General features: G+C 34.4%; 2 protein-coding genes across 2 annotated transcripts; both read right to left on the bottom strand.

The window, feature by feature from the left end:
* Positions 1-1,680: 1,680 nt before the first annotated feature.
* On the bottom strand, positions 1,681-24,170 carry LOC142621862 (alpha-dioxygenase PIOX-like). Its single transcript, XM_075795231.1, is given in 12 exon segments — positions 1,681-1,916; positions 2,156-2,303; positions 11,962-12,059; positions 12,151-12,351; positions 12,453-12,680; positions 13,016-13,161; positions 13,299-13,512; positions 14,113-14,246; positions 14,368-14,481; positions 15,001-15,039; positions 23,619-23,885; positions 24,041-24,170. Coding segments are annotated over 12 exon segments (1,938 nt in total). The 5' UTR covers positions 24,164-24,170; the 3' UTR covers positions 1,681-1,690.
* On the bottom strand, positions 19,811-22,907 carry LOC142621863 (histone H1-like). Its single transcript, XM_075795232.1, has 2 exons — positions 22,729-22,907; positions 19,811-20,294 (listed from the first exon to the last, which is right to left on the bottom strand). Exons 1-2 carry the CDS (start codon positions 22,744-22,746, stop codon positions 19,908-19,910), a joined length of 405 nt encoding a protein of 134 aa, XP_075651347.1. The 5' UTR covers positions 22,747-22,907; the 3' UTR covers positions 19,811-19,907.
* Positions 24,171-27,469: the final 3,299 nt, after the last annotated feature.

Below are 27,469 nucleotides of genomic sequence, written 5' to 3'. Positions count from 1 at the left end.
GCCCATCCTTAACCATAATAAAAGGTCATGTAGGTCCATCTTGGTCATAACTTGTACAATTCTTACAGCATAGTCCTCCTAGTCCCCAATAGTATCTAGCACATGGACCCCTATCATAAGTTGCTATAATTGCTTGAGCCCATTGCAGCAACATGCAAAATTTGTTCTCTTCAAAAGGAGATTTCATCCGCTTAGGTCCGGTGTTTGTTCAGAGTTGGAATATAAAGGAATTTGTTTTGAATTGATTGGGAAAGTGTGGGTTTTTGGTCTTTTAAGTTTGTAATAAGAGTCATAGTTTAGGGTGTAAAGTGTAATAAATTCAATGGGTATGTGTTCAATTATGTTATATTAATTATTCAATGTGAGACTTCATTCACATGTGTAAGTGTAACCCAACAATCTCCTCCTTATGTGTAAGTCGCTGCCTCTCTGTGGGGTTCAAGACCTCTCTGTGAATTATAAACAAGTCCTACTCACTTGCCCTTCCCTAATGGGCATTTTCCTTCACTAGCGCATTGTCCATAGATCTTTATGTGTCAACTTTGCACGTCTTTTTATCCTCCTTGGGAACCTGACACTTCATCATTGCCTAACACTATTAGCAATAATACTCATTTGTTGATCTTACTCCAACTCAGAAAGGAACCTCAATAATCTTGCCACCTTTGCCCCACACCACCACAAGCTCTGATACCACATGATGAGGAGATAAACACCTTGAGAAACTTCCTTAAATAATTAATATAACATATAAAGACACACTTTAACTTAAAAGGCCTAAGCTCAATAGGTATGTGCTCAATAGGTATGTGCTCAATTACGTTATTTAACTACTTATTCTTCTCGTCATTGTTCAACATGAGACTTCACTCACATGTGTAACCCAACAATAAGGTGGTAAAATGTAATTTACCCTATATTTTAAATTGGATTTCAATTAAAGTCCAATTTTGCCCCACGTATCCATATGATCTTTTAATTTTTCTTGTAAGCGAATTATTGGATACAAATATTAAAGAGTCTAAATCCAATTAAATTCTAAATCATATATATATATATATAAATAATATGTGAAATTATTACATATTTTAGAAATCTATGATTTAAAAATGATGTAAGTTAATATCATGTATAATTTCAATATTTTTTATAAAGAAAATGTATAATTTGAACCATGTAATTGTAATTTTTTTTAATTGTACTTGTACATATGCACAAAGTTAAACATTGATTTCATTAAAAGATAAAATAATATTGTTTTTAATTAAATGGAGAAATTATGAAAGGAGGGCATCCCATTATAATTAATGGATTCACTTTGGTTTTTAGAACCTCTTTCTTTGTAGAGAATGTTGATCACTTTTCACATTCATGAGAGAGAGAGAGAGAGAGAGAGAGAGAGAGAGAGAGAGAGAGAGAGAGCCCAGCAAAAATGATAAGTACTAGAAGGAAGTGATAGTAAATAATGAAACAAATAACATTAAAATTATAAGGATTAAAAATCATAGATACTAAATACTAAATAGTGTTACATAATAAATAGTATCTCCCTTATTTAGAGCTAATGGTTTATTGAAGTAGTCCTACATTTTTTTTTTCTTAAGCTTGTGGTTTATTGAAGTAGTCCTACATTTTTTCTTAAATAGAGACAGTAACTTTAAGCCATATACATCTTTGTGAAAAATGAGAATCACTGAGCAACACGAAGATAGAGTGGGATTGGATTGTCAGCATTTGGAGGTGAATCCCACTCCGAGAAAGCACTTGTAGAGTTCATCCATTTCTCTACCATTTCTGGATAATGACGTTTTAGCACATCCTTCAAACTCTCTGTATTATTAACCCATTCAAGTCCTTTTTTCGTGTATGTCTCCTCATTGAAATTGCTTGTAAAGAACCTATCTGCTTCCAGCCTCCTGCATCCATGACAACCCAAAAGTCAAAATATTGTAACTCATTAGAACATGACATTCCACCTAGTTTCTTCATCTCTAAGTTGTAATTAAAATATTATGATGACTTTTTTTTTTCACCTCTCAAAATTTTCTTTTTAATAAAAATTGGATATTATTGAATTTGGATCCGTTTTCCTTTTATTACAATGCATGCACTCGATTGCTATTTTCCTTGTATATATGTGAAGTTATTTTATTACCTGCTTGCCATTAGTAAGAATATTATAAAAGCCGTTTCACTAATTGCGAACCCTGTGATCTTCTTCTTTGCCATGAGACCCACAAGCAAATCAAGTTGTTCAACATCATCACCGTAGACTTCGTCAAGTGTTTGAATTGCTTCTTTATTGTAAAGTTGTAATTTACAACTATTTTGTGTTGGCTTTAATTTCATGTCAAATTTGATTGTAATTTTGTTCAATCTTTTGTACCTTGTATTTCATGTGGGATTTATTTGTAAGGGTTGTGTGAGAGAGTGTGTGAAGACTCAAGGCAACTATTGAAGACAAAAGAAGTTTTCGCGGGTAGCTCGCGAGAAGCCTTCCCGCGAAGTGAAGCATGTGCTCAGCACATGACTGGAATGCAAAGATTCATGATAGATGGTGACAGCTGGTTTTCACGAGTGCCTCGCGGGTAAGGCCTTCCCGCGAGATACCCGCGAAACAATCTATTTTGTTATTTTGTCATATCTACTCCACTACATCCTCATACACACTATATATACCATTATTATCCACATATTGAGAGGAGTGCTTTTCAGAGAGAAAACCCTAGCCACAAACCCTTGAGAGTTAGAGATTGTCATACCCATAATCCTCTCACCATTTATTGTGGTTTTCCTCAACTCTTACCTCTCCATATACAAATCCTTGAGAGATCGATAGTTCAAACACTTACCACACCCATACTGAGTGTCAAGTGAGGTTTTGGTGTTGCTGGGAAGCATTGGAAGAAGCCAAGCTTTGGCGGATGCAATTGAGCGCATTGCGAGATCCGGAAAGCTAGACAAGACACGGTTCCGAGAAGTCTTGTTAGACTAGGAGCTTGGAGGGCTTAGGTGCACTAGGTAGATTAGGCTTGGAGGGTCTCTTACTATTCGTGTATCCCAACTTATTGTCTAGTGGATTGATTTACCGCTTGGAGGGCAGAGGAGAGGTTTTTCGCCAAGTTCTTCGATTTCCTCTTCGATAACACATCAGCGTGTTATCTTGTGTTTACATTTCTCTTCCCTACTCTTTTAGCTTTCATTTTACTGCTGTGTTGTGATGAATATGGCTTAGAGTAGTTGTTTTGCTTGTTCGCTCGCATTTACTCTATTCCGCACTTAGTTTAAGTTAAAGTAAAATCAACCAAGCCGTAATTTGTTAATTTGGGGTCTAAACAACTCTTGTATTTTTAACACAAATTTGAGCTTTCAATTGGTATTAGAGCGGGTGCACTTGCTGTGGTTTCATTACCTAAGTGCGATCCTAGACCATTTTCCTTACTATGGATACTGTTGTGACTAAGGCCAACATGAAGCATAGTTCAAGTGTTTGTGATAATGACTCTATGAGCATCTATAAAGATTGTCCTAGCAATGAGCTTTTAGAGTCATTCAAGTCTAAGAAACATGCTAAAATCTTTGTACACATGCTGAAATCCTTAGAAGAAAGTAATCATGATATTCATAATAGCTTTTGTGAGTCGAATTCTTTAATTGCTAAATACAAGAGAAGGAATAGACATTTGTGTGATAAACTTGATGGTTTGAAAAAAAAAAAAAAAAACTCTACTCAATGAAGGAAAAGAAGAGGAGTGTATCTTTAAGGGTCAAGAGTGTTTATCTCATGCTTGTCTTTTTGTTCATACCGCATTGAAAGTGTTTAATTTATGTTTGTGGTATCTTGACAGCGGATGTTCAAGGCACATGATCGGAGATAAAACACTATTCAGAACTCTTAAGGAGAAGTAAGACGGCTTTGTTACTTTTGGAGATGGTAGCCATTCCCAAGTTCTTGGAAAGGGAACCGTTGATATTCCGGGACTTCCCTTGTTGATTGATATTCTTTACATCAAAGGATTGAAGGTGAACTTGCTGAGTATCACCTAAATATGCGATGAAGACTTCAATGTTCAATTCTCAAAGAAGGGGTGTCTAATCCTCAATGAAGAAGGTGTTCAAGTCTTGAAGGGACTTAAAACCACTAACAATTGCTATGGTGTTGATCCCAAGCCAAGCATATCATGTTGGAGTGCTAGAGTAAATCTTTTGGAGCAGTGGCACCAACGGTTTGGGTATGCAAATTACAAGCAAATAGCAAAGATCTCAATGCTTGAAGCGGTGATTGGCTTGCCAAAGTTTGGAAAGATTGAGAACAATGTTTATGGTCCATGCCAATTAGGAAAACAAACAAAATCAACCCATCCCAAAGTTAATGTAGTGGCTACCTCTCGTCATTTGGAGTTACTCCCTGTGGATCTAATGGGTCCAAAGAGAACAGAAAGCTTGGGTGGAAAACGATATATCATGGTGGTGGTTGATGATTTCTCAAGATATTCTTGGGTGGAGTTCCTTAGAGAGAAGTCAGAGGCGTGCAACAAGATGGAAAGGTTATGCAAGAAGCTCCAAAATGAAAAGGGAGTTCCCATAGTCAAAATAAGGAGTGATCATGGGAAATAAAATGCAAAATTTGAAGCATTTTGCAATGAACACAGTATCAAAAAGGAATTCTCTGCTCCAAAGACGCCACAACAAAATGGGGTGGTGGAAAGAAAGAACCGTGTGATCCAAGAGATGGCAAGAGTAATGCTTTTCAATAAAAATATTCCACAGAAATTTTGGGCTGAAGCGGTGAACACATCATGTCACATTAGGAATAGGATTTTCTTTCTAACTTGAATAAAAAAGACATCGTATGAGATTTGGAAGGAAAAGAAGCAGAAAGTAAAGTACTTCCGAGTATTTGGAAGCAAATGTTACATTCTCAATGATTGGGAGAATCTTGGGAACTTTGATGCTAAGAGTGATGAAGGGATCTTCCTAAGATACTCCATAAGCAGCCGGGCATATAGAGTGTACAACAAGCGTACTAAGACGGTGATGGAGTCAATAAATGTTGTCATAGATGACACCATCTCCGAAAAAAGATGTTTGTGAGAATGGTGAAGCACCCATCCTTAAGAAGAATGAGGGTGATGATATCATGTCTCAAAGTGATGAGGGTGAGAAAGAATCACCGGAAAAGGAGTCCACACCTCCTACATCAAGAAGGGAGACTAGATCAATGCAAAGGCCTTCAAGTCCACTCACCCCTCCAGAAGTTCAACCTCCAATTTCACGAGATAAGGAACCCTCTACTTCCAAGAAACCATCATAAAGAGTAAGTCTCAATCATCCCACAAGAAACATCATTGGTGACTTAGATGAAGGACTTCGTTTGAGAAGAGGATCGAGCTATAGCTTGAATCATGTGACATACAATTGCTATCTTGCTCAATTTGAACCCAAGAAAGTGGAAGAAGCCTTGAAAGATGAAAACTGGGTGGGATCCATGCATCAAGAGTTACATCAATTCGTTAGAAATAATGTATGAGAATTGGTACCAAGGCCTAAGGATACACATGTAATCGACACCAAGTGAATATTTAAAAACAAGACCAATGAAGATGGTGAGGTCGTTCGAAACAAGTCTAGACTGGTGGCTCAAGGATATACTCAAGTTGAAGGCGTAGACTTTGATAAGTCATTTGCTCCTGTAGCAAGATTAGAGTCAATCCGAATTCTTCTTTCCATAGCATGTGTTATGAACTTCATGCTATATCAAATGGATGTGAAGAGTGCATTCTTGAACGGATTCTTGAACGAAGAAGTGTTTGTTAAGCAACCAAAAGGGTTTCAAGACCCTCACTTTTCGAACCATGTGCTAAGATTGAAAAAAGCTTCATATGGGTTGAAGCAAGCACCAAGAGCATGGTATGATCGCCTCACCACATATCTTGTAGATCATGGTTTTAAGAAAGGTCAAGACGATAAAATACTGTTTGTTAAAAGAGATGAGAAATTCTCCTTGTTGCTTAAGTATATGTGGATGACATTGTCTTTGGATCCACAATTGATCACCTTGCTCAAGAATTTTCAGAAGAAATGAAAAAGGAGTTTGAGATGAGCATGGTTGGGGAGCTAAACTACTTCTTAGGGCTGCAAGTGAAACAACGGAAGGATGAGATATTTATCTCTCAAGAGAAGTATGCCAAAAATCTGGTAAAGAGATTCCACTTAGACTTCAAAAAGCATGCATCCACCCCCATAAGTTCATCGGCAAAACTAAGCCTTGATCCAGCCGGTGTGGAAGTAGATCCAACACTCTATCGGAGCATGATTGGTAGTCTTCTCTACCTCACGACAAGTAGGCCAGATATTTCCTTTAGTGTAGGAGTATGTGCTCGATTTCAGGCAACACCCAAAGAATCACATTTGTTTGTGGTAAAACAAATCATCCGCTATATCAATGGCACTTGTGATTATGAAATTTGGTATTCAAAAGACTCCAATGAGTGCTTAGCTGGATATTTGGATGCTGACTGGGCCGGGTGCATTGATGATAGGAAAAGCACCTCTGGTGGTTATTTTTATCCTGGGAATAACTTGATGTCATGGATGAGCAAAAATCAAAATTCAGTCTCTCTATCAACGGCTGAAGCAGAATACATCGCAGTAGGAAGTTGTTGTGCGCAGCTATTGTGGATGAAGAAGCTCTTACATGATTATGGAATCACTCAAGACACTATGTGTGTGTTTTGTGATAACACAAGTGCCATAAACCTGTCAAAAAATCTAGTTCAACACTCAAAATCGAAACATATTGAGATCCGGTATCATTTCATTCGAGATCTAGTGGAAAACAAGGTTGTGTGGCTGGAGTTTATCAACACCAACAACCAAAAGGCGGACATCTTCACCAAACCCTTTAATGGTCCACGATTTGAGTCTCTTCGTAAGACCATTGGTGTCGATATCATTCCTTGACTTCCATCCCCTGTGTGACCTCATCCTGTTCATTGTTGCATACATACTTTATAGGTCTCATGTGTATGATCACATGTTTCTTTTGCAAGTTGCATTTTGTACTTGTTTTTGTTGATCTTACTTTTATTGTTATGTTTTTGAGTGTGTTAAAAAATTCAAAAACCCATAAAAAATTGAAAAATCTATAAAAAGTTTGATCGCTTGTGTTGTGTATATCACATGTGAGTTTGGCCTAGTACCTTCGTACTAATAGCGTAGTGTATTCACGAGTTTAGCTTGTTTTGTATGCATATCTATCTTTGTGGGAAAAAAAACTTAAAATCTATGTGTGATTGTTGTAAATCGATCTTCAAGATTCTCATGAATAATTAGTCAATAGTTTTGTTGGTCTTGATACATGCATAGACTTGTGTCTATATATTTTCTCACGTTTTATGTTTTTGTTTATAGCTTATCAAATGTCTAATCTCGAAAAGAGAAATTAAGCAGCAAAACCCGTCGCACATATTAGTATTTGACTAGGAAAAAGGGAAAGCGACTTGTATTGAAATGTATGGTTGCCTCAAAAAGCCAAAGGCTCTCTCACAAAATTGAAATATCCAAAATTTCAAGTATCAATCTCAAAATGAGATGTATTGTTCAAAAATGATCAAATGTCATGATTTGTAAAGAAGTTGAATGAAAAGCTTCAAGGAGATGTAATCATTTTCTTGTGGAAGATCATATATGTTCATTTCTATAATTGAGATAGTCTACTTGACTTAGTACTAGTTGTGTATGATTTGATTGAATTGATCATTGAAGCTTCACTCTAGACTAAGGATTATTTCACATTTGATACCCACACACAACATACAAGACTTTGTCCAATGAATGCTTATTTCCTTTGTGTGATTGTACATGTTCATATGTGATGTGTATACTCAATCGCTTGTTGATCAAACCCAAAAAGATTTTTGAGTATTTTATTTGTTTTTGAAAGTGTTTTTATACTTTCGTGTTTTGAGTTTTTGTTCAAAGTGCTTTTTTTTTTTATTTACAACAAAAACTTGTTCAGAGGAATTTTCACGAGAAGCTCGCAACTAAGCTCTTCCCGCGAAAATGGGTTAAGGCAAAAACATGGAAACACAAAATTCAAACAGAGACTTTTGCGACTGTCTCGCGACTGTTTTGTGAGTAATGCTTACCCGCGAAAATCTTTGTGTTTCAGATGCATTTTTCGCGAGTACTTCGCGAGATTGTAACCCGTGAAAAATGCGTGTTTTCAGTTTTAAATGGCTGATGTAGATGGTTTTTCAAACATACCCTATTTCACTTCTTTTGCCTCCCTCAAGCCTCTCTCAACCTAAAACTATTTTTCACTAAAAAATCCAACCAAAACTCAAGAGAAAACTTTTTCAAATCATATCTAAGGTATGTTTCTACAATCTTTTCTCTCTATTTCCTTAGATTATGCAGAAAATTCTAAGTTCTTCTAAGTTGGGTTCTTTTTGGAAAAGGGTTGGGAACTTTAGTTTTTGTAAAAATTCTTTCAATTTCTTGATTGGGCTTCGTCCCACTTGATTTGTTGGTGTTTGTGTGGGCCCCTTGTGGCAATTTTAACATGTATTTAGGCAAGATTCACTCATGTTCATGCATTGCCTACATGTTAGTTTTATAAGTGCATATCAAGCATTTGATATAATGCCCAAGTGACATTTTGGTGTTGTTTTGGACTCCATTGAGTACCAAATTTCTGGGATTACCATGATTGGACTTGTTTATTATGTCTTGATTATTGGGAATATGTTTTGTACACTTTGACCCAAATGTGATTAGTCATGCCTTACACATGCATCACATATGCACACCACATGCACACTTGATGCACACACTTGTTCACTTGTCATGTTTTGCATATCATTCTTGCTAGATATTTGTTTTTACATGTTTAGCACTTTTCAACATGACTATATTACATTGTTTGTTCTTTTTAGGACTTTGTGCTTATTTTTATGAACTAACTTGATGTTAATCAAGTTTGTGTTCTTGTCTTTATGTTTTTGCACTTGTTGTTTGTGCTTTGTGTTTGTTTGTGAAAATATCTCCTATAAAGCATTCTGCCATCAAGAAATCCTCAAAGCATGCTTGCACGAACTCAGCAAATTTCCGCTCCATTGAGGCAGACATGGCCTACAATGACTTCTACAAAAAGGCAACAATCATTATGGAAAGGGTTGTAAGAATGGAGACCCTTGAAAATACTGCCATTCCTGAGATATTCAAGGTGAGAACTTGGACAAAGTTGCTGAATCCAAGTGGAAATGTTTATGTTGAACTCATCAAGGAATTCTTTGCTAATGCCATAGTGGAAGGAGATCACATCAACTGTTAGGTACGACAAAAATAGTTCTTTATCACAAGGGATTCAATCCAAGAGTTCCTAGAAGTTCATCCACCATCTCAACCAATCTCCATACAATATGATGCTAGATTGGACTCTCTAGAGCCAATGGCAGAGCTCCTCGGTGGTTCTCTCACAAAGAGGTCAATGAATACCACTCCTTTCAATGCGGAAATGAGGACATTGGCTTATGTAATGATCCACAATCTCTACCCAGTGACGAACTTGACAACATTGTCCGCACCAAGAACTATCTTCCTGCATGATCTCTTCACACATAAGGAGATTGACATATGTGGTCATATCTATCACCTCCTGACAAAGAGCATCACCAAAAGGAACTCAAGGACAGTAATGCCATTTCCTACTCTCATCATGAGTCTCATTGCAAAGACAAAGCTGAAGGTACTAAGCGAACTTACTATCGTGCAAAAGGACTATCCCATTGGTGCTCATACGGTGACCCAAAGCCAAGCCTACATCACCGGATCAAAAATCGGCTTTTCTCAAATCCCAAGGGCTAATGTTGTAGCAGAAGGTGGGGACACGGAGGATGAAATTAACAGATTCACCTCAGCCCCGGAGAGTTCTGCACAACCATCTTCTCAAGCACAACCAAAGGGACCTGATTGTCTTGATCGCCTTATTGCAAGGGTAGAGCAGATGTATGGCATGCTCGAATCTCATGTGCAGCACACCGTGGATTATTTTGCTTACATTCAAGGCCAAATCACTGCATTATCATTGCATATTGAGAATATGAAGATGGTGCAAGGATCTGATTCAGAATCTGAGCAATTCTAGCTCTTTTGGCCATTCCATTCAAAAAGGGAAAGAAAGTTTTAAGAGGGAGTTGCACATTTTGAGGGGGAGCATAACGTAGCACATGCACTTCTAGATATATTGGTTAATTTTTGGTGGTTTAGTTGTTTACTTTCTTTTGCCATAGTTTCTAGAACGCTTTTATTTACATTACTTTCTTTTAAAGTTTTAAGTACTTTGGTTTAATTCTAGTTTAATATTTAGTACTTTGTGTTTATCTCTTTCCTTTGTAGCATTTTTTTTATACTTTTAGTTTATCTTAAGTACTACACACTTGTGCCCTTATTGGATCTTGTATCCTTAATGCAAATACCTTGGTATTTTGCATTAGTTGTGTGTTTGGACATGCAATTGATTCTTGCTTTGCACTTAATTGCATTGCGTATCCGATGATCGTTTACTAGTTAGATGATCATTGTAGTCATTCTTTAATGACTGTACTTGTATGATCAAGCTATGCTTAGTAGTGTTATCTTGTTGTTTACCTTGATCACATTATACTTGCTCATATACGTACCTTGTATTCAACTTGTCATGAGCTTAATGAAAGATTTGTTTGTGTGCGAGTGTTTCAGGATACAGGTGTATTCGTGCAAGTGCTTCACAACTTCTAGATTAGGTGTGAGTGAGTTTTGCCATTGTTCCTAAACTCACATTTAAGTCTAGAGTTTGTTATAGGGTGTTTTGTCATGGAATAGCCAAAGAGGGATATTGTAAAGTTGTAATTTACAACTATTTTGTGTTGGCTTTAATTCCGTGTCAAATTTGATTGTAATTTTGTTCAATCTTTTGTACTCTATATTTCATGTGGGATTTATTTGTAAGGGTTGCGTGTGAGAGAGAAAATGTGTGAAGACTCAAGGCAACTATTGAAGACAAAAGAAGTTTTCGCGAGTAGCTTGCGGGTAGCCTTCCCGCGAAGTGAAGCATGTGCTCAGCACATGACTGGAATGCGAAGAGTCATGACAGATGGTGGCAGCTGGTTTTCCCAAGTGTCTCACAGGTAAGGCCTTCCCGCGAGATACTCGCGAAATAGTCTGTTTTGCTATTTTGTAATATCTGCTCCACTACATCCTCATACACACTATATATACAAGCATTACCCACATATTGAAAGGAGTGCTTTTTAGAGAAAAAACCCTAGCCACAAACCCTTGAAAGTTAGAGATTGTCATATCTACAATCCTCTACACCATTCATTGTGGTTTTCCTCAACTCCAACCTCTCTATATCCAAATCCTTGAGAGGTTGATAGCCCAAATACTTACCACACTCATACTGAGTGTCAAGTGAGGTTTTGGTGCTGCTAGGAGGCATTGGAAGCAACCAAGTTTTGGTGGATGCAATCGAGCACATTGCGGGATCTAGAAAGCTAGACAAGATAGGGTTCCGAGAAACCTTGTTGGAGTAGGAGCTTGGAGGGCTTAGGTGCACTAGGTAGATTAGGCTTGGAGGGTCTCTTGCTATTCATGTATCCCAACTTATTTTCTAGTAGATCGATTTACCACTTGGAGGGCAGCGGAGAGGTTTTTCATCGAGTTCTTCGGTTTCCTCTTCGATAACACATCGGCGTATTATCTTGTATTTGCATTTCTCTTCCCCACTCTTTTAGTTTTCATTTTACTGCTGTGTTGTGATGAATATGGCTTAAAGTAGTTGTTTTGCTTGTTCGCTCGCATTTACTCTATTCCATACTTAGTTTAAGTTAGAGTAAAATCAACCGAGCCGTAATTTGTTAATTTAGGGTCTAAACAACTTTTGTGTTTTTAACACAAATCCGAGCTTTCATTTATCATCCGTTAGATCTTCCCATCTTGAAATTGGTATCAATAGTAGAGCCCTACGGAACTCATTATACCTTGCAACATTCCTCTCCCTATCCCTATACACCGCATTATAAAGCATTAGAAATAAACTTCACATTGAATTTCTAAAAGTTGGTAAATCAATTAAATTAAATGATCAAGATTAGCTTACTACCTTCAAGGGCTGGTAAGTCCACATGATCAAGCCTATCTCGGCCATCCACATCTTGTGGTATAAGGTCTCTAAGCCATGTAGGATAGTTCCAAAGCTCCAGAGCCCCAGAAGCTTGGTGGCCCATTGAAACCATTTGCTTTTCAAACCCAATTTCTACCAAGGCCGTTTCTCCTCTAAGACCAATCAAATTTGGTAGAGGAACCCTAAAAAGCAAGAAAGTAATTATAACAATAAGTCTAGTGAACAAACAATATCCATGAAAAATTTCATGAACTAATTTTGATGCTGAATGAAATAGTCATACTTTTCTAACAGTGGTGGAGATTTGTTTGGCCCGGGTGCAGCTGAGATGTCTCTTAAATGAAGATAATCGGGTAAAAGCAAGTGCATCCAATAAACACTAACAAACTCCTCAGTCAATGAATAAGGAACACCATGATTATTCGGTTTCTTTAGACCTAGGAAACCTCCTAAGATGGCTCCTCCAACATGTCCAAATGTGTCCTTGAATTTCTTTCCCAACAAACCATACCTACAATGGATTTTCCAAACCATCAGAACAAATTAACCGTGAATATTGGATAGTCATTTGGGGTTTACAATCATTCTATAGTTGAGACATATTATGCTACTTAAAAGTATCATACGTGAAATTAAAGTCCATGATTTAGAAATGCAAAAAATGACATGTAGAGGTTCCATGTAATTAAGTTTGTGCACAAATTTTCATTTCTATTATGTGATCTTAAAAATAAACCACAGAAACCACCATTTCTTTGCTTTTAATATTTATCACAGTGATATAGAGAAGATGATTAATTTAGTAAATTAGTTAAATAAATTTCTTTGTTGAAAGATAAAGATTACCAATTGGCTCGCATCCCTGCAAGCAACGTATCAGTTTTGAGGAGCTCCACGGTCCAATCTATGGTATGGACCTTAGCAATAACTGCAGATGTCACTAGCCTTGCATGACGATACAACTCTTCATCATCCAAGTGATGATATTCTCTCTAAAAACATCATGAAAAATGAAAGAAGTTCTGAGTTTAACTAGTAAGTTGAAAATGATACTCATTCACATGATAAGCTAATCAAATCCCTAAAATCAAGTAATTGACATTTTCCTTTTTGGGTCGTAAAGTACTACCTTGAGGGCGTCACAGATTGCATTGTGTTCTTTAATGAAAAGGGCCTGCAATGTTGAGATACCAATCCAACTATTACGAACATCTCCTGACACAGCAACACCATCTTTGTCATGGAGGAGAAGCCCATCTGATGATATTTTAAGCTTCCCATCTTTGAAAGTTCTTACTTTGTGCAACTTTTCTGCATTGCTCCCATAAACAGCACTTCCATCCCTTAACACCATGCAAAATAGTAGAAGAAAGAAAGTTCAAAAATTCAAAGTGTCTTTGGAAGTAACTAATAAGAGAAAACTGAAAGCCAATAGCAATATATATGGGAGCTTTTTTTTGGCAACTACAATTTTAAGTCTTTATTACCCAACAAGCCTCCTTTTTATGTTGAAATTGATGCATAGAATATTAAATCTTCACTTATTACTTTGAGATTGTCCTTTTGGTAGTGATATTCTAGCAACTACAGATATTTTGGTATAGATCAGGAGCAGGTACTTTCAATTTGTTATAGAGAATTTTACTTGTACTTAGAGGCCCTTCGATTTAGGCATTTTGTCTAGAACTTATAGTACCATACTCTAAATATCTAAATTATGGAAATTCAGTGTGCATTTGGGATTGCTTAAAAAACTAACATTTTTTACTATTCAATTTATTTTTGGTATTATTTGTGGATCTTATTGCACATTTTGATACTATTCATGAGCCCCACGTATTATTTCAGCTACTTTATAGCTTTATCTATAATGCTTTCAGCAAAAAATTTTCAATTTCAACCAAATAAATTGTTCTAAACAGACACTCAAACTAATTTCTTACCACCATGGTGAACGAATGTTTAGTGCACCAGATTTGATATCGTAAGAGCCAGTTGGAACCTCCTTTGTCTTGTAAAACTTGAATGACATGAGAGGGCACTGGTTTGCAACTTCTCTAGGTGCAGTCAGCTCAATCTGTGATAGTTTATCCAAAAGATAAGATGTGCACATTTATAAGCATTGTCAATTTTTCAATAAAGTCAACAAATTGTGTTCTTAATCGTGTTGTCTGTTGTATATACACTAAGCAACAAACCTGCTTGGAGTCCTCCAAGTGATCGATCCAATCATGTATCATAAACTAAATCTAAGAAGCTGCTATCATGTTGAATTGCTTTCCTATGTTTGTGAATTTTCTCCGAGTAAGAAGCTTTGTGGCCAAGGTTGTCAAAATCGGGATCCTACATAGGATCATAGGAGGTAGGTGAGATTGTAGATCGTAGATCGTAAATTGTAGGATCTTACATTATTTGAGAAAAAAACAAAAAATACACATTGTAATGTTAAATAATCATATAAATTATACATTCATTGATATAATTACCATGCATCACTATATCCATTTGTAAGCATCATTTAAAGAGGCCAAAAACCTCAAAATGTGATATTCTATTGGGATATTTTTTATTTGGGTCCAACTGATACTCTTTCTTCGTTAGAGTGGAAAAACTTGGTCTATTGGGATTTTATTTTTTTCATTTAAGTCTAACTGAGTCTTCTGTCAAGTTAAAGAATATTACAAGAAACTAAGGTCATTTGGGATCGTCAGAACCGTACGATCCTACTGATCTCGAACGATCGCAAAGATCCTTGAAAGATCCAGATCGTTTCAGGCATGTGATATCGTAAAATTGTAGGATCGTAGGATCCAAATCAGGATTTTGACAACCATGTTTGTGGCCACGACCATTGGATCTGGTTTTATTAGCTACATATTGTAGAAATTAATATTATAAGATGATTGAGGCAATTGTTTATAAAATAAATAACAAAAAAAATTGAGATTTCAAATAATAGTTCTCAATTGGATTGGTCTTTTAATTTTTAAAATGTTGGAAATAAATTTTAAGGTATAGAAAATTATCTTAGTAATGTTAATTAATAAATTTTGAAGATAAAAGAAAGAAAGATATAACATATCCTGACAACTCACAAGCCATACCCCTTATAATGAACTACGATATGACATAAGCACGACATAAAAGACTAAATTCTAATTAGGGCAAAACTTAGGTACAGTACCTTAGGTATCCCTTTTAAAATTAAAATACCTGTCCACTTACTTAACAATGAAACTGCCATTTTCTTCTCCATTTGTTTATTTTCCTTCTTTTATTTTCCCCCTGTTTCAGACTAAGACTTCCGACGAGAAAACCCCAAAACCCCAAAAATGTTTTCTTCTCTTTCTCTCTCTCTTTCCTTCTGTTTCACTTAAATTAGATGAAAATGAAAAATCCAGCTCTCTGAATTCTCTATCTCGCTCTGTTTTCGTAGATTGGTTGGCTGGCACTAAGAAAATTCGTTGGTATGTATTGGCTGAATCTCATTATATGTTTTTAATTCTAGTTGTTGGGTTTTGTGTTATTTTGAGGTTTGGTAGAGTTTTTCTTTGTTGATTATGATCTGGGTATCAATTTTTGTTATTGGGTCTGTGTTATTATTGCTTTGGTTGGTTTGATTTGGGTTTTCAATTCTAGCTGCTAGGTTTGTGTTATTTTGAGGTTTGGTAGAGTTTTCCATTAGCTATTTCTAAAAAATGTTTTAATTTTGGTTAATGGGTCTTGTTGGGAAATTTAGACCCCGGTTGAAAGAATTTAACAAGTTTTAAATCTAAGTTGTTGATTAGATTTATTATGCATAAAACTTGTTAAAACAAACAAACATCAATATTATGTCAAATATAAGTGCAGTGGAAAAGTAAATAAGACAAGATATGATGATTCAGGAAAACCAATGAAACAAACTAGTTTCACAATAAAAAACCTAGGGGAAACCTTCCCGAAAAGCAATTCACTATAGTAAAGAGATGTTTCAGATTTAGTACAAAATTTTTGTCCCTAGACTCTACAATCCCCGTAGATGAACTCACAGCAGAAACCTTCTACCGCTTCAGAACTTCAGAACTCTTCAATATATGAACGCCACCTTTTGATGCACGGATCCCAGTACGTGACTAACTCTTTTGCACGAATCCCAGTACGTGACTCACTCACCAACTTGAGAAAGAAGAATGTTGGTTGCAAAGTTCTTCATTTCATCAACAATGAAGATTAAGAAGCACTTGGTTACAAAATCCTAAGGCGCAAAGACGCAGTAGCTTCTTTCAGAGAGAATAAGGCTTCGATCACCTTTTGCATATATTCTTCTTGTATTCTCTTATGTGACGGCCTCTAAAATAAACCTTATATATGTCTAGGGTTGTGAGAAAAGAAACCCTACACAAATACATAAGCCTGGCCCAAAAATCAGATCTAAAAATTCTGATATTCGTAACCTCGATAGATGGTATTTGTCGAGCCTCATTAAATCTCGATAGATAGCTATTTGTCCGCAGGTGTCTAGCTTTAGTGAATACCTTTCATTCACTTGTTTCTTGGTCCAATCTTCATGGCCTTAATACTAGACTTGAACAACATGTTCTTTGAGGTATTAAACACATCCTAAATCTACCCAAATACAAGTAAAGTACGTTTTGTCAAAGGATTAGCCAATTACATAAAAGAACGACATATATTCTTAACAAGTGAACCACATATGTCCTAACAGGTCTGTCTTAGTATTGCTTTGGTTAATTTTGATTTGGGTTTTCAATTATAGTTGCTGAGATTGTGTTATTTTGAGATTTGGAAGAGTTTTCCTTTGGCTATTTCTAATGAAGGTTTCAATTTTGGTTAATGGGTTTGTCTAAGTATTGCATTGGTTAATTTTAATTTGGGGTTTCAATTCTAGTTGCAGGGTTTGTGTTATTTTGAGGTTTGGAAGAGGTTTCCAATGGCTGAGTTCACCTTGATGAAGCTGAGTTCTAATTTATTTTTTTAATGCTTGATGTTTCTCTTTTGGTGTTTGATTGATAGTTCAAATCAGAAATTTGAAATTGGAAAGGCAAAAGATTCTTAAAACAACAATCATATACTAATCTTAGAGAATTAAATACAAATATCTTGATTTGTATATTTTGGAAGTTGCCGGATTGATATTAGCAATATCTGGAGATGTTTTAATGGCTAGTGAATTTTTTTGGTTTATTTGTCATATCTTCTAAGACTGCTATGGTGACTGGTCAATAACATTGTAGTTTGATTTTTAAATGTGGTACGGCATTGATTGGTAACTTTTCATTATTGCAGCTCAACCATTTCAAACGTCTTGAGACATAAAGTGAATTTTGTTTTTACTTTAGTGAATTCTCTTTTGCAATATGCCATGTGATATTTGTATTGTGAGTTCATAATTTAATAAAACATTGTTTACTTCATTTTAACAAAATATGATGATTTTGATTTTTTTTTATGGGATTTTGCAGATGATCAAGAAAGCTCTGTTGGCTTAGAATGAAAGAAGTGGGTCGAGTCCATATGCTATAGCGAAGTACACGGAAGAGAAATGCAAGGATGTGCTTCCTCTGAATTACAAGAAGATTTGGGGTCTCCAATTAAAGAATTCTGCTGTGAGAGGAAAGCTTATCAAAATCAAGGCTTTGTATAAGCTATCTAAAATGGCTAAAGAGGAGAAGGTTACAACTACAACAATCAAGGCTGTGAAGAAACTTGAGGCTGCTAAAACGGCTGTGAAGAAGGTCATGAAGAAAGTTGGGCCTAAGAAGATGAAGAAATTGACTCCCACTAAGCCTAAACAACCCAAATTGATTAAATCCCCTGCTGCTAAGAGAGCCAAGAGGACCGTTGCTTGAGTCTGTAGAAATTAGATAAAGAAAAGTGGTGTTTGTTTTTAGAAAAAAAGTTTAGGTCTTTGTGTATATGAAGTCTATGGATTTAATGAAGGAAGTGTTCAGGTTTGCTTAGTCTTTTTTGTTTGTTTGTTTAGACATCAATGCTAAATGGAACTGACTTTTCTTTGCTTCCTCTGTGAAATGGGTTACTAAATTTTTGAACTTTTATCTTGTTCAGTCATTCATTGGCTTAATCAATTGTCGGTTACTGCTGCTAAGTTTTTTTTTTTTTGAGCTATAAGTAGGGCACTTACGCCATTTCATTTGAATTGATTGTGAGTTTTGGCTCTATGTTCACCACAGGTTGCCTCATCCTTTATAAAAAGAGTCCTCTAACCTTCATTTGCTTGCACTTAAAGATAATAGTGGGAACTAAGAGCTATGTGTATAGATGTGCAGTACATTTGTGCGGAAGTGCATATTTGTGTATATGAGAATAATTTTATGTGATGTGAAATGATATTGTTAGTTTAGTATTGGCTGGACATGTTGTCAAGCTGAGAAATATATCGGTTTTTAATTTAGTTCATAAACACACTTCCAAGATTGATATTTGATAATTGTTCATTTGACTTGTTTTATGTACACATACATTATTTGGATTGGGGTACACGGCAATTGGATTTCTGCAGCTATTCATACCAGCCATCAACTGGATTTTTGAGTTAAAATGAAAATTGAATGCACTCATTGAGTTATTTATCTGTTTTTGTTCGCAGGGTTTAAAACTCTAAATTTGCAGCTATCACCACAAAAGGCCATATATTTAGCATGTTTTGGATATTTGAAATAGAGATTTCTGGGGAGTCAATTTTAGTACAACCTTTAATATCAAAGACAACCATTATTACCAACAAAATCTCTAGATCTTATACTTACATGTTGTTCACTGCCCCTAATACTATTTTACAACCAAGTCCATGCTGGTGCAAATTTTACTTGATGAATGAAAAAATCAATGCTTTCTTTCAAGTTTCTGACATCCAAAATACCAAAGTAGGTACTATTTTTCCAAGCGGGTCTTGCATGAAGTGGAGATATGATCTTGAAGGCAAAGCATATAACTAGTACAGCAATTGGCTACATTCATTTATGATCCAATAAGTACAACCTTCATCCAAAACCAAGAAGACCCTAAGATTTTCAAGTACACTAATTAAATAATCCACACCAAAAAATTGTACACGTACAACAATTGGAAATATTTAGCTAAAAAAAAAATGAATGATGCAATCTGTAATATTATGTACACATGTATTTATTACCACTTTCACCATCAGATACATTAGCCAGCTTGGCAATTGCACCAATGAGTGCAACTGATGCAATTGCATCAAGAAAAGAGCAGCCCACACACTGCAGGCAGCAGCTATCCAGTGCAGAGGGAAAAAAAAAATGTACTGCACATCTATACACATAGCTCTTAGTTCCCACTATTATCTTTAAGTGCAGGCAAATGAAGGCTGGTAGACTCTTTTTATAAAGGATGAGGCAACTTGTGGTGAACATAGAGCCAAAACTCCCAATAAATTCAAATGAAATGGCGTAAAAATGCCCCACTTATAACTCAAAAAAAAAAAAAAAAAAAACTTAGGAGCAATAACTGACAATTGATTAAGCCAATGAATGACTGAACAAGATAAAAGTTCAAAAAATTAGTAACCCATTTCATAGAGGAAGCAAAGAAAAGTCAATTTCATTCAGCATTGATGTCTAAACAAACAAACAGAAAAGACTAACCAAACCTGAACACTTCCTTCATTAAAACCATAGACTTCATATACACAGAGACCTAAACTTTTTTCTAAAAACAAACTCCACCTTTTTGTTATCTAATTTCTGCAGATTCAAGCAACGGTCCTCTTGGCTCTCTTAGCAGTAGGAGACTTAATCAATTTGGGCTGTTTAGGCTTAGCAAGAATCAATTTCTTCATCTTCTTAGGCCCAACATTCTTCGTGACCTTCTTCACAGCCTTTTTAGCAGCCTCAGGTTTCTTCACAGCCTTGGTTGTTGTAGTTGTAACCTTCTCCTCTTTAGCCATTTCAAATAGCTTATATGAAGCCTTGATTTTAATAAGCTTTCCTCTCACAGTAGAGTTCTTCAATTGGAGAACCCAAATCTTCTTGTAATTCAGAGGAAGCACATCCTTGTGCTTCTCTTCCATGTACTTCACTATAGCATATGGACTCAACCCACTTCTTTCATTCAAAGCCAACAGAGCTTCCTTGATCATCTACAAAATCCCATAAAAAATTCAAAATCATCATGTTTTTTTAAAATGAAGTAAATAGTGTTTTATTAAAATGAAGTAAATAGTGTTTTATTAAATTGTGAACTCACAATACAAATATATCACATGGCATATTGCAAAAGAGAATTTACTAAAGTAAAAACATAATTCACTTTATGTCTCAGGACGTTTGAAATGGTTGAGCTGCAAGAATGAAAAGTTACCAATCAATGCCGTACCACATTTAAAAATCAAACTACAATGTAATTGACCAGTCACTATAGCAGTCTTAGAAGATATGACAAATAAACCAAAAAAATTCACTAGCCATTAAAACATCTCCAGGTATTGCTAATATCAATCCGGCAACTTCCAAAATATGCAAATCAAGATATTTGTATTTAATTCTCTAAGATTAGTATATGATGGCTGTTTTAAGAATCGTTTGTCTTTTCAATTTCAAATTTTTGATTTGAACTATCAATCAAACATCAAAGACAAACATCAAACATTAAAAAAATAAATTAGAACTCTGCTTCATCAAGATGAACTCAGCCATTGGAAACCTCTTCCAAACCTCAAAATAACACAAACCCAACAACTAGAATTCAAACCCCAAATTAAAATTAACCAAAGCAATACTAAGACAGACCCATTAACCAAAATTGAAACCTTCATTAGAAATAGCCAAAGGAAAACTCTTCCAAACCTCAAAATAACACAATCTCAGCAACTATAATTGAAAACCCAAATCAAAATTAACCAAAGCAATACTAAGACAAACCCATTAACCAAAATTGAAACCTTTTTTAGAAATAGCTAAAGGAAAACTCTACCAAACCTCAAAATAACACAAACCTAGCAGCAAGAATTGAAAACCCAAATCCAAACAAACCAAAGCAATCATAACACAGACCCAATAACAAAAATTGATACCCAGATCATAATCAATAAAGAAAAACTCTACCAAACCTCAAAATAACACAAAACCCAGCAACTAGAATTGAAAACATATAATGAGATTCAGCCAATACATACTAACGAATTTTCTTAGGGCGAGATAGAGAATTCAGAGAGCTGGATTTGTCTATTTCATCTAATTTAAGCAAGAGAGAGAGAGAGAGAGAGAGAGAGAGAGAGAGAGAGAGAGAGAGAGAGAGAGAGAGAGAGAGAAGAAAACATTTTTGGGGTTTTGGGGTTTTCTCATGGGAAGTCTTAGTTTGAAACAGGGGGAAAATAAAATAAGGAAAAGAAATAAATGGAGAAAAAAACGGCAATTTCACTGTTAAGTAAGTGGACAAGTGTTTTAATTTTAAAAGTAATAGCTAAGGTACTGTATCTAAGTTTTGTCCTTCTAATTATATTGTGAAAAAAAAAGCTATTCAATCATATAATAAATATCATCTAAAAGAAAGTCATAAAATGAATAATAAAATTTATTTAAATATTTCTATAGTAAAGTTTCAATTGGATGCCTTTTATGCTTCTAAGAATTTTTAATAATAATAAATTAAAATTTCAATTACAGAAATTTATTATAATAACTATAATTAATAAATTTTGAAAAAACAAACCATCATATGAGTGTGTATAGATAAAATTATTTTCATTAGTTTATTTTATTTTAAAAGTAAGATATGCAAGAATACAATTGCCACCTTTATTTTTAAAAGCAATCAATAAATATATAGAAAATTTAAGGTACATTTTCTAAATAGATTTATGAATAATAAAATTAAAATTTTGACTGCAAAATTAAATGGGATATCAAGGGATGAATAATTGTGTAGTCAAACATATATTAATTGAGATATACATATTTAAGAATATCAAATTTTTAAATATTTAAGAATTAAAGAAATTATAGAAAAATGTCACATTTTCAAAATTCAACGATGAAAACTAACTAAATTGAACTTCTTAAGAAATTTTTTTATTTTATTTTATATTTACCTTAGAGTAGAAATTTATATTTTAATTGATTTTTTATTTTTAGTTTTTATCGATTAATGTTTTTGGAATTAATTGCTTCCAATCTTGTATTTTCAATCTTACACCGTTGACTAAAATCATTATTTTGCTATTGATTAATTAAAAGTATTCCCATGAAATTCATCGCTTGCTTAGCAAAAATCAAGATGATACCAGTACCAATAAAAATTCTTACAAAAAATAGAATATAAAAAAATATTGAAAACTCATTGTTAGTCACATCATGGAGGAACAACGTTTGCAAATATATGTTATGACCACAGCTACGTTTTGTGACGACTAAATCTAGTACACAATTAGTTTTGCAGCTCTGCCACAATTTTGCCACGTAACGACTTGTGAGTGGTGGAATTATGGACTCATCATTTTATTTCTATCACTTATAACTCCCCATGTAAGCAAGTTGTAACAAAAATTATGAGAATTGTTGTGGTAGTAGACTTACTCTTTTGTGACAGAGCATTTCTGTTAGTCACATGATGGAGGAACAAGTACTATGGGTAGAGAGAGAGCCATTTTTTTTTTTCAATCTATGCCGTCTCCTCCTGATAATAGCTTTTTATCACCATACCAAGATACGAATCGATTTTTGATGTAGGCGGGAATTGAACTCCATATCTCTTATTTAATTATTATAGATTTTACCAATTGAGTTAATTAGAACTCACAGCATAGAAAGATTTTGTAATAAAGCACATACAAGGCCTAATTTTTATCAAACTGAAGAATTATCATATATTATTAATTAATTTGTAAATTTAAATAATTATTTTTTTTCTAGTTTTTGAAATCACTTACCAAAAATAGAATATATATATATATATATATATATAAAGAAAAAACCATTGCACATGCACATTAGGAAGCAACAATATGAATACCCAAATATTAATTAAGTATTTCTAAAAAAAAATATTAATTAAGTGAGCTAGGTGAAAGAGCACATCATTATTACTACTGGAATTTTATCAAAACAATAAATAATTGGAGATTGCTAAAATAATTTTTTAATAATAAAACTTAAAAAAAAAAAAAAAAAGAATTCCTTAGGACTTTTGGTAAACAAATTATCTTAATAATATTAATTGATGAATTTTGAAGATATGAGATAAAAAAAATCTACTATATATAGATCATGTGGTGAAAAGCTCTCAAAAAGGCAGGAGCACATACTCTAAGATTAATAATTTTTTTTAAAATAAAATAAAACTTTCGGTGATAGAATTTTGATTAAGACATAGGGTTAGAGTAGATTATATATGATATGGTAATCATAGGGTCCCCCATCTGAGAAATACATTATTCTTTCTTTGTTTTTTTTTTTTTTTTTAATACCTTATTCTTTTGATCAACAGGAAGAACATTTCTACCAAAGAAAGTTCCTTCACTGCCGGCATCTCCATTAAAGGGATCATTGTATTTTCCATCAGCTGTCCTATATGGATAATATTCCATGGGGTTAAACCGAACCCTGACCGCAGATCTACCGACGTTGAACAAGTTGTACTCTTGATGAAGGTGCCAGCGAATTCCCAGATAGAAGAGACCTGAGATCACTGGTATTCGAGGCCATATCCCCAACTTATCAATGGAGTGAACAATCTGCATGCATGGAAAATGTTAAGTTAACATGAAAGATATATAATGTCAAAAAATATATAAAAATAACACAAACACATGCACACTAATAACTAATATAAGATTGTGACTTGAAATAAAAACAATGAAGCATTATAAGGTGAAGTTTTAGTAATTACAAGGAAGAGGAAAGCGTCTTTGAGAGTCACCTTAGCAACGGCTTCGTGGAAATATTTGTGGATGAATTGATCGAAAAGTGTTTTGAGGAGAGACCTAATCGACGCCATTATTACAGAAAACATAATCGAATGTTTCTTATATGTTCAGTACGTCTTTTACAATTCACAACTTGGCCGGCCTATATATATATATATATATATATATATATTAACAAAAAGGAGATGGGGGTCCATGCATGGGAACCAGTCGTATATGAAAGGAATTCTCGAAGAACAACCTTAATTTGACTGTTGGACACACACGTGTTTGATCTTTTATATATATATATATATATATATATATATATATATATATATATATATATATATATATATATTTAAAAGCATTTGATCTTTGATGTTAGGTGTGCAGAACCTATGCTCAAAGCCTAGAAAACAAATATATTGGTACACATGGTCCTTCAAGCTGCAATGCTGAATGAAAATTTCAATATGGGCTTTAAATTCTCGAAAACTTATAGAAGTTACAATTACAAAAAAGTCGCAATTAAATCATTCCATCAGTTTGCTTGGCCAAAGTCATGGCGCTTTTTCATCACCATACATGCAGACCAGGGGTTATAATTAAGTTATAGTAAAAAATAACCAAAACATTCATTTACATACATTTAAAAAAAAAAATTCACGAATTACATTTATTTCAATTGTAAAAGTTAAAAGTAGTATAATCTGGAGTATGCTTTAGCATTTTCCAAATCTCACATTTCATGATTTAAGAAAGTTTATATACAGTGGCATTTTTTTTTTTTTTTTTTTTTTGCGTTGTTATATATAGTTTATTCGGGGTGACATTTTGTTATGGTCAGCAAAAATATTAAAAAAAAAAAAAAAACCCAAAAACTTGCATGTCTCTTGCTGTTGGATCTTTTGTTTCTCTTTCCTTATTTCTTTATATCAAGAACCATTTCTGTTGGACCGTCACATTTGATTGATAAAAATAAAAATGACCCAATTGCAACTTTTTAAACTATTTGATGACTTGATTCTAACTTTTTAAACTTAAAGAATTAGATTAAAATTTTCTATATTTTTCAAAGCTTAAACATAGGTGGTTTATATATAGGTATGTTTGGAACAGAGGGAGTCTTTTCTCTCTTCTTGTCTCCTATCATCCCTTCCTTATAAACATAGGGTAAGATTTTGTATTTAAATGGCAGTTCCTCCCTATTATTAAAGGAGAGTAATAAGGTTTTGTTTTCAAGATTTACTCTATGCGTATAATTATTAAATAAAAAGATTCTCATGAATTTGTGATTGTATACCATAAAGGCTTAAAAGTCTGAAATAATTTTCTTTAATATATATATATATATATATGTGTGTGCGCTCTCTCTCTCTCTCTCATAACGTATTACTTGACCCATACAAGATGAAGGATCAGCCCGGCTGGGCGGTTCCTAATTTTGTCCATCTCTGTTTCACCTTACTGATAAAACCATGGATTCTGACCTCCACTGAGGAAAAAAAAAAGGATTCTGATTTCATTTAGAATATAATACCATGGATTATTCCCAATTGATATACTATAGTTTTAGAAGTTTAGGTGCATGAAGGAAAAACAATTGGCATGTTGGTTGATTAGGATCAGATAAGATATAATACTCTTGTTAGTCGTCCTCAGCAGGTAGTGAAGTGAAAGCATAAGATACGGACTATCTTGTTGAGTTTCAATATTTCTTTATAATGTTATCAAAGTCAATATTATACTATAATGACATCGTAGTAGTTCTTTTGAGATAAACTTTGGGCTAAAATCCATAAATTATTCATTGATTGACAATTCACTATTTTTTTTTTTCTTTTGGTAAAAACATTGACAATTGAAATTGCTGTATTTGAAAAACATGATGATCCAATTTGACAAAACTAGATGTCATAGACTTTGCACGTGAGAAAAGGTCACAAGAACATTTTGTTTCCAAGATGAATCTTTACACACTACAAAAAACCGCTGGGATAGCCCCAGAAAGCGTTGAAATAGGGTCAAAATTTTTATCCCGGCATTTTTTTTTTTCGGGGCTTCAAACCGCCACGCAGTAACAGTCTGTATAGGGTCACCGAACCTGTACCAGCGCTTTTCAAAAACGCCGGGATAGGTCTCGACGCTTTTCAGACCCTATTCGGGCGTTTTTACTTGTGTCGAGACAGCATGTTATGAACAAAATAATATATTCTACACAACTATGTAGAATGTCCTGCATAAAAGAATACATTCTAACCATATAGAATGTCCTGCACAAAAGAATACATTCTAATTGTCTAGAATGTTATAATAAAGTTTCCAACTATGATGTGTGTGTATATATATATATATATATATCAAAGTTTGAAACTTTATTATAAATATCAAAATGTCACAGTAACTACTCCAAAATAGGTGCCCAAAGTACTGCCTACTGCGTATCATCAAATGATAAGCACTAAGCACCAGGAGGCTGGATATCCACTGCAGAATCACTATCACCATCACCATCCTACGAATTAAGAAACACACAATGGATTAGTGTACTAAACAACAGAGTTAGTAGCTGAATGACACAATATCACTAGTATTACTACCAAGTGCCACATTAGCAATTAAAACACAGTCAAAATTTGAGATTTCAATTAAGCATTTGAACATTCTATTCCTTCAAAAACTCTCAAATTTATTTCCCTCCAAACGGTCCATAAAAGGCAAGCCAGAGTAGCTCCCCACAAAGTAAAACAAGTCTTTTTACCACATAGTTCAAACCAAATAATGAGAAGGTCTGGCACCAAAAATAGCCTTGAATTGCAGTAAGGTACTTAGACTAGTGTGGTAAAAAGTGTAGAGAAAAGGCTCAAATCTTAACTCTAACTCTCCTAAAAAGAACCAAGCAATACATTAAGTTATATGAGAAACATGTTTTAGATATCACATTCTATATTAGCAGAACCCTTAAATAAGTTCAATTAAATAAGCTACATCTTTCAAACTTATTTCCTTCAAGTGGACACTCTCATGTTGCCCTATCCAACTTATTCAATTCACTCATAAAGTCACTCATAATTAACAAACTAAAAACTGCTTAGCAAAAGTGACACCACTCTTCAACCAGTGCATACAAGCAAACTTCCCTAGTATCAATCAATTACTATGCCTTACAAATCACAATATTTTATGTCTCTCCATCCTTCCTTCCCCTCTCTTCTACTTCTTTCTCAAATTCAAATAAACCCAATTGTCTTATTTTGCTAAAAGGAAACTAATTCCTGAGTGGCTGTAAAGGCAAAAAACATATATAACAATCTTTGACTACACTATCAGGAGTAAAGTGAGATATATGGTTCCTCTCATTAATAATTTATCACACATCACATTTACAGGCTTTTGATGTGCGTGTTTGT

Source organism: Castanea sativa, chromosome 1, assembly GCF_040712315.1.
Source record: "Castanea sativa cultivar Marrone di Chiusa Pesio chromosome 1, ASM4071231v1".
Classification (NCBI taxonomy): domain Eukaryota; kingdom Viridiplantae; phylum Streptophyta; class Magnoliopsida; order Fagales; family Fagaceae; genus Castanea; species Castanea sativa.
This window is presented reverse-complemented; position numbering and strand designations above follow the sequence as displayed.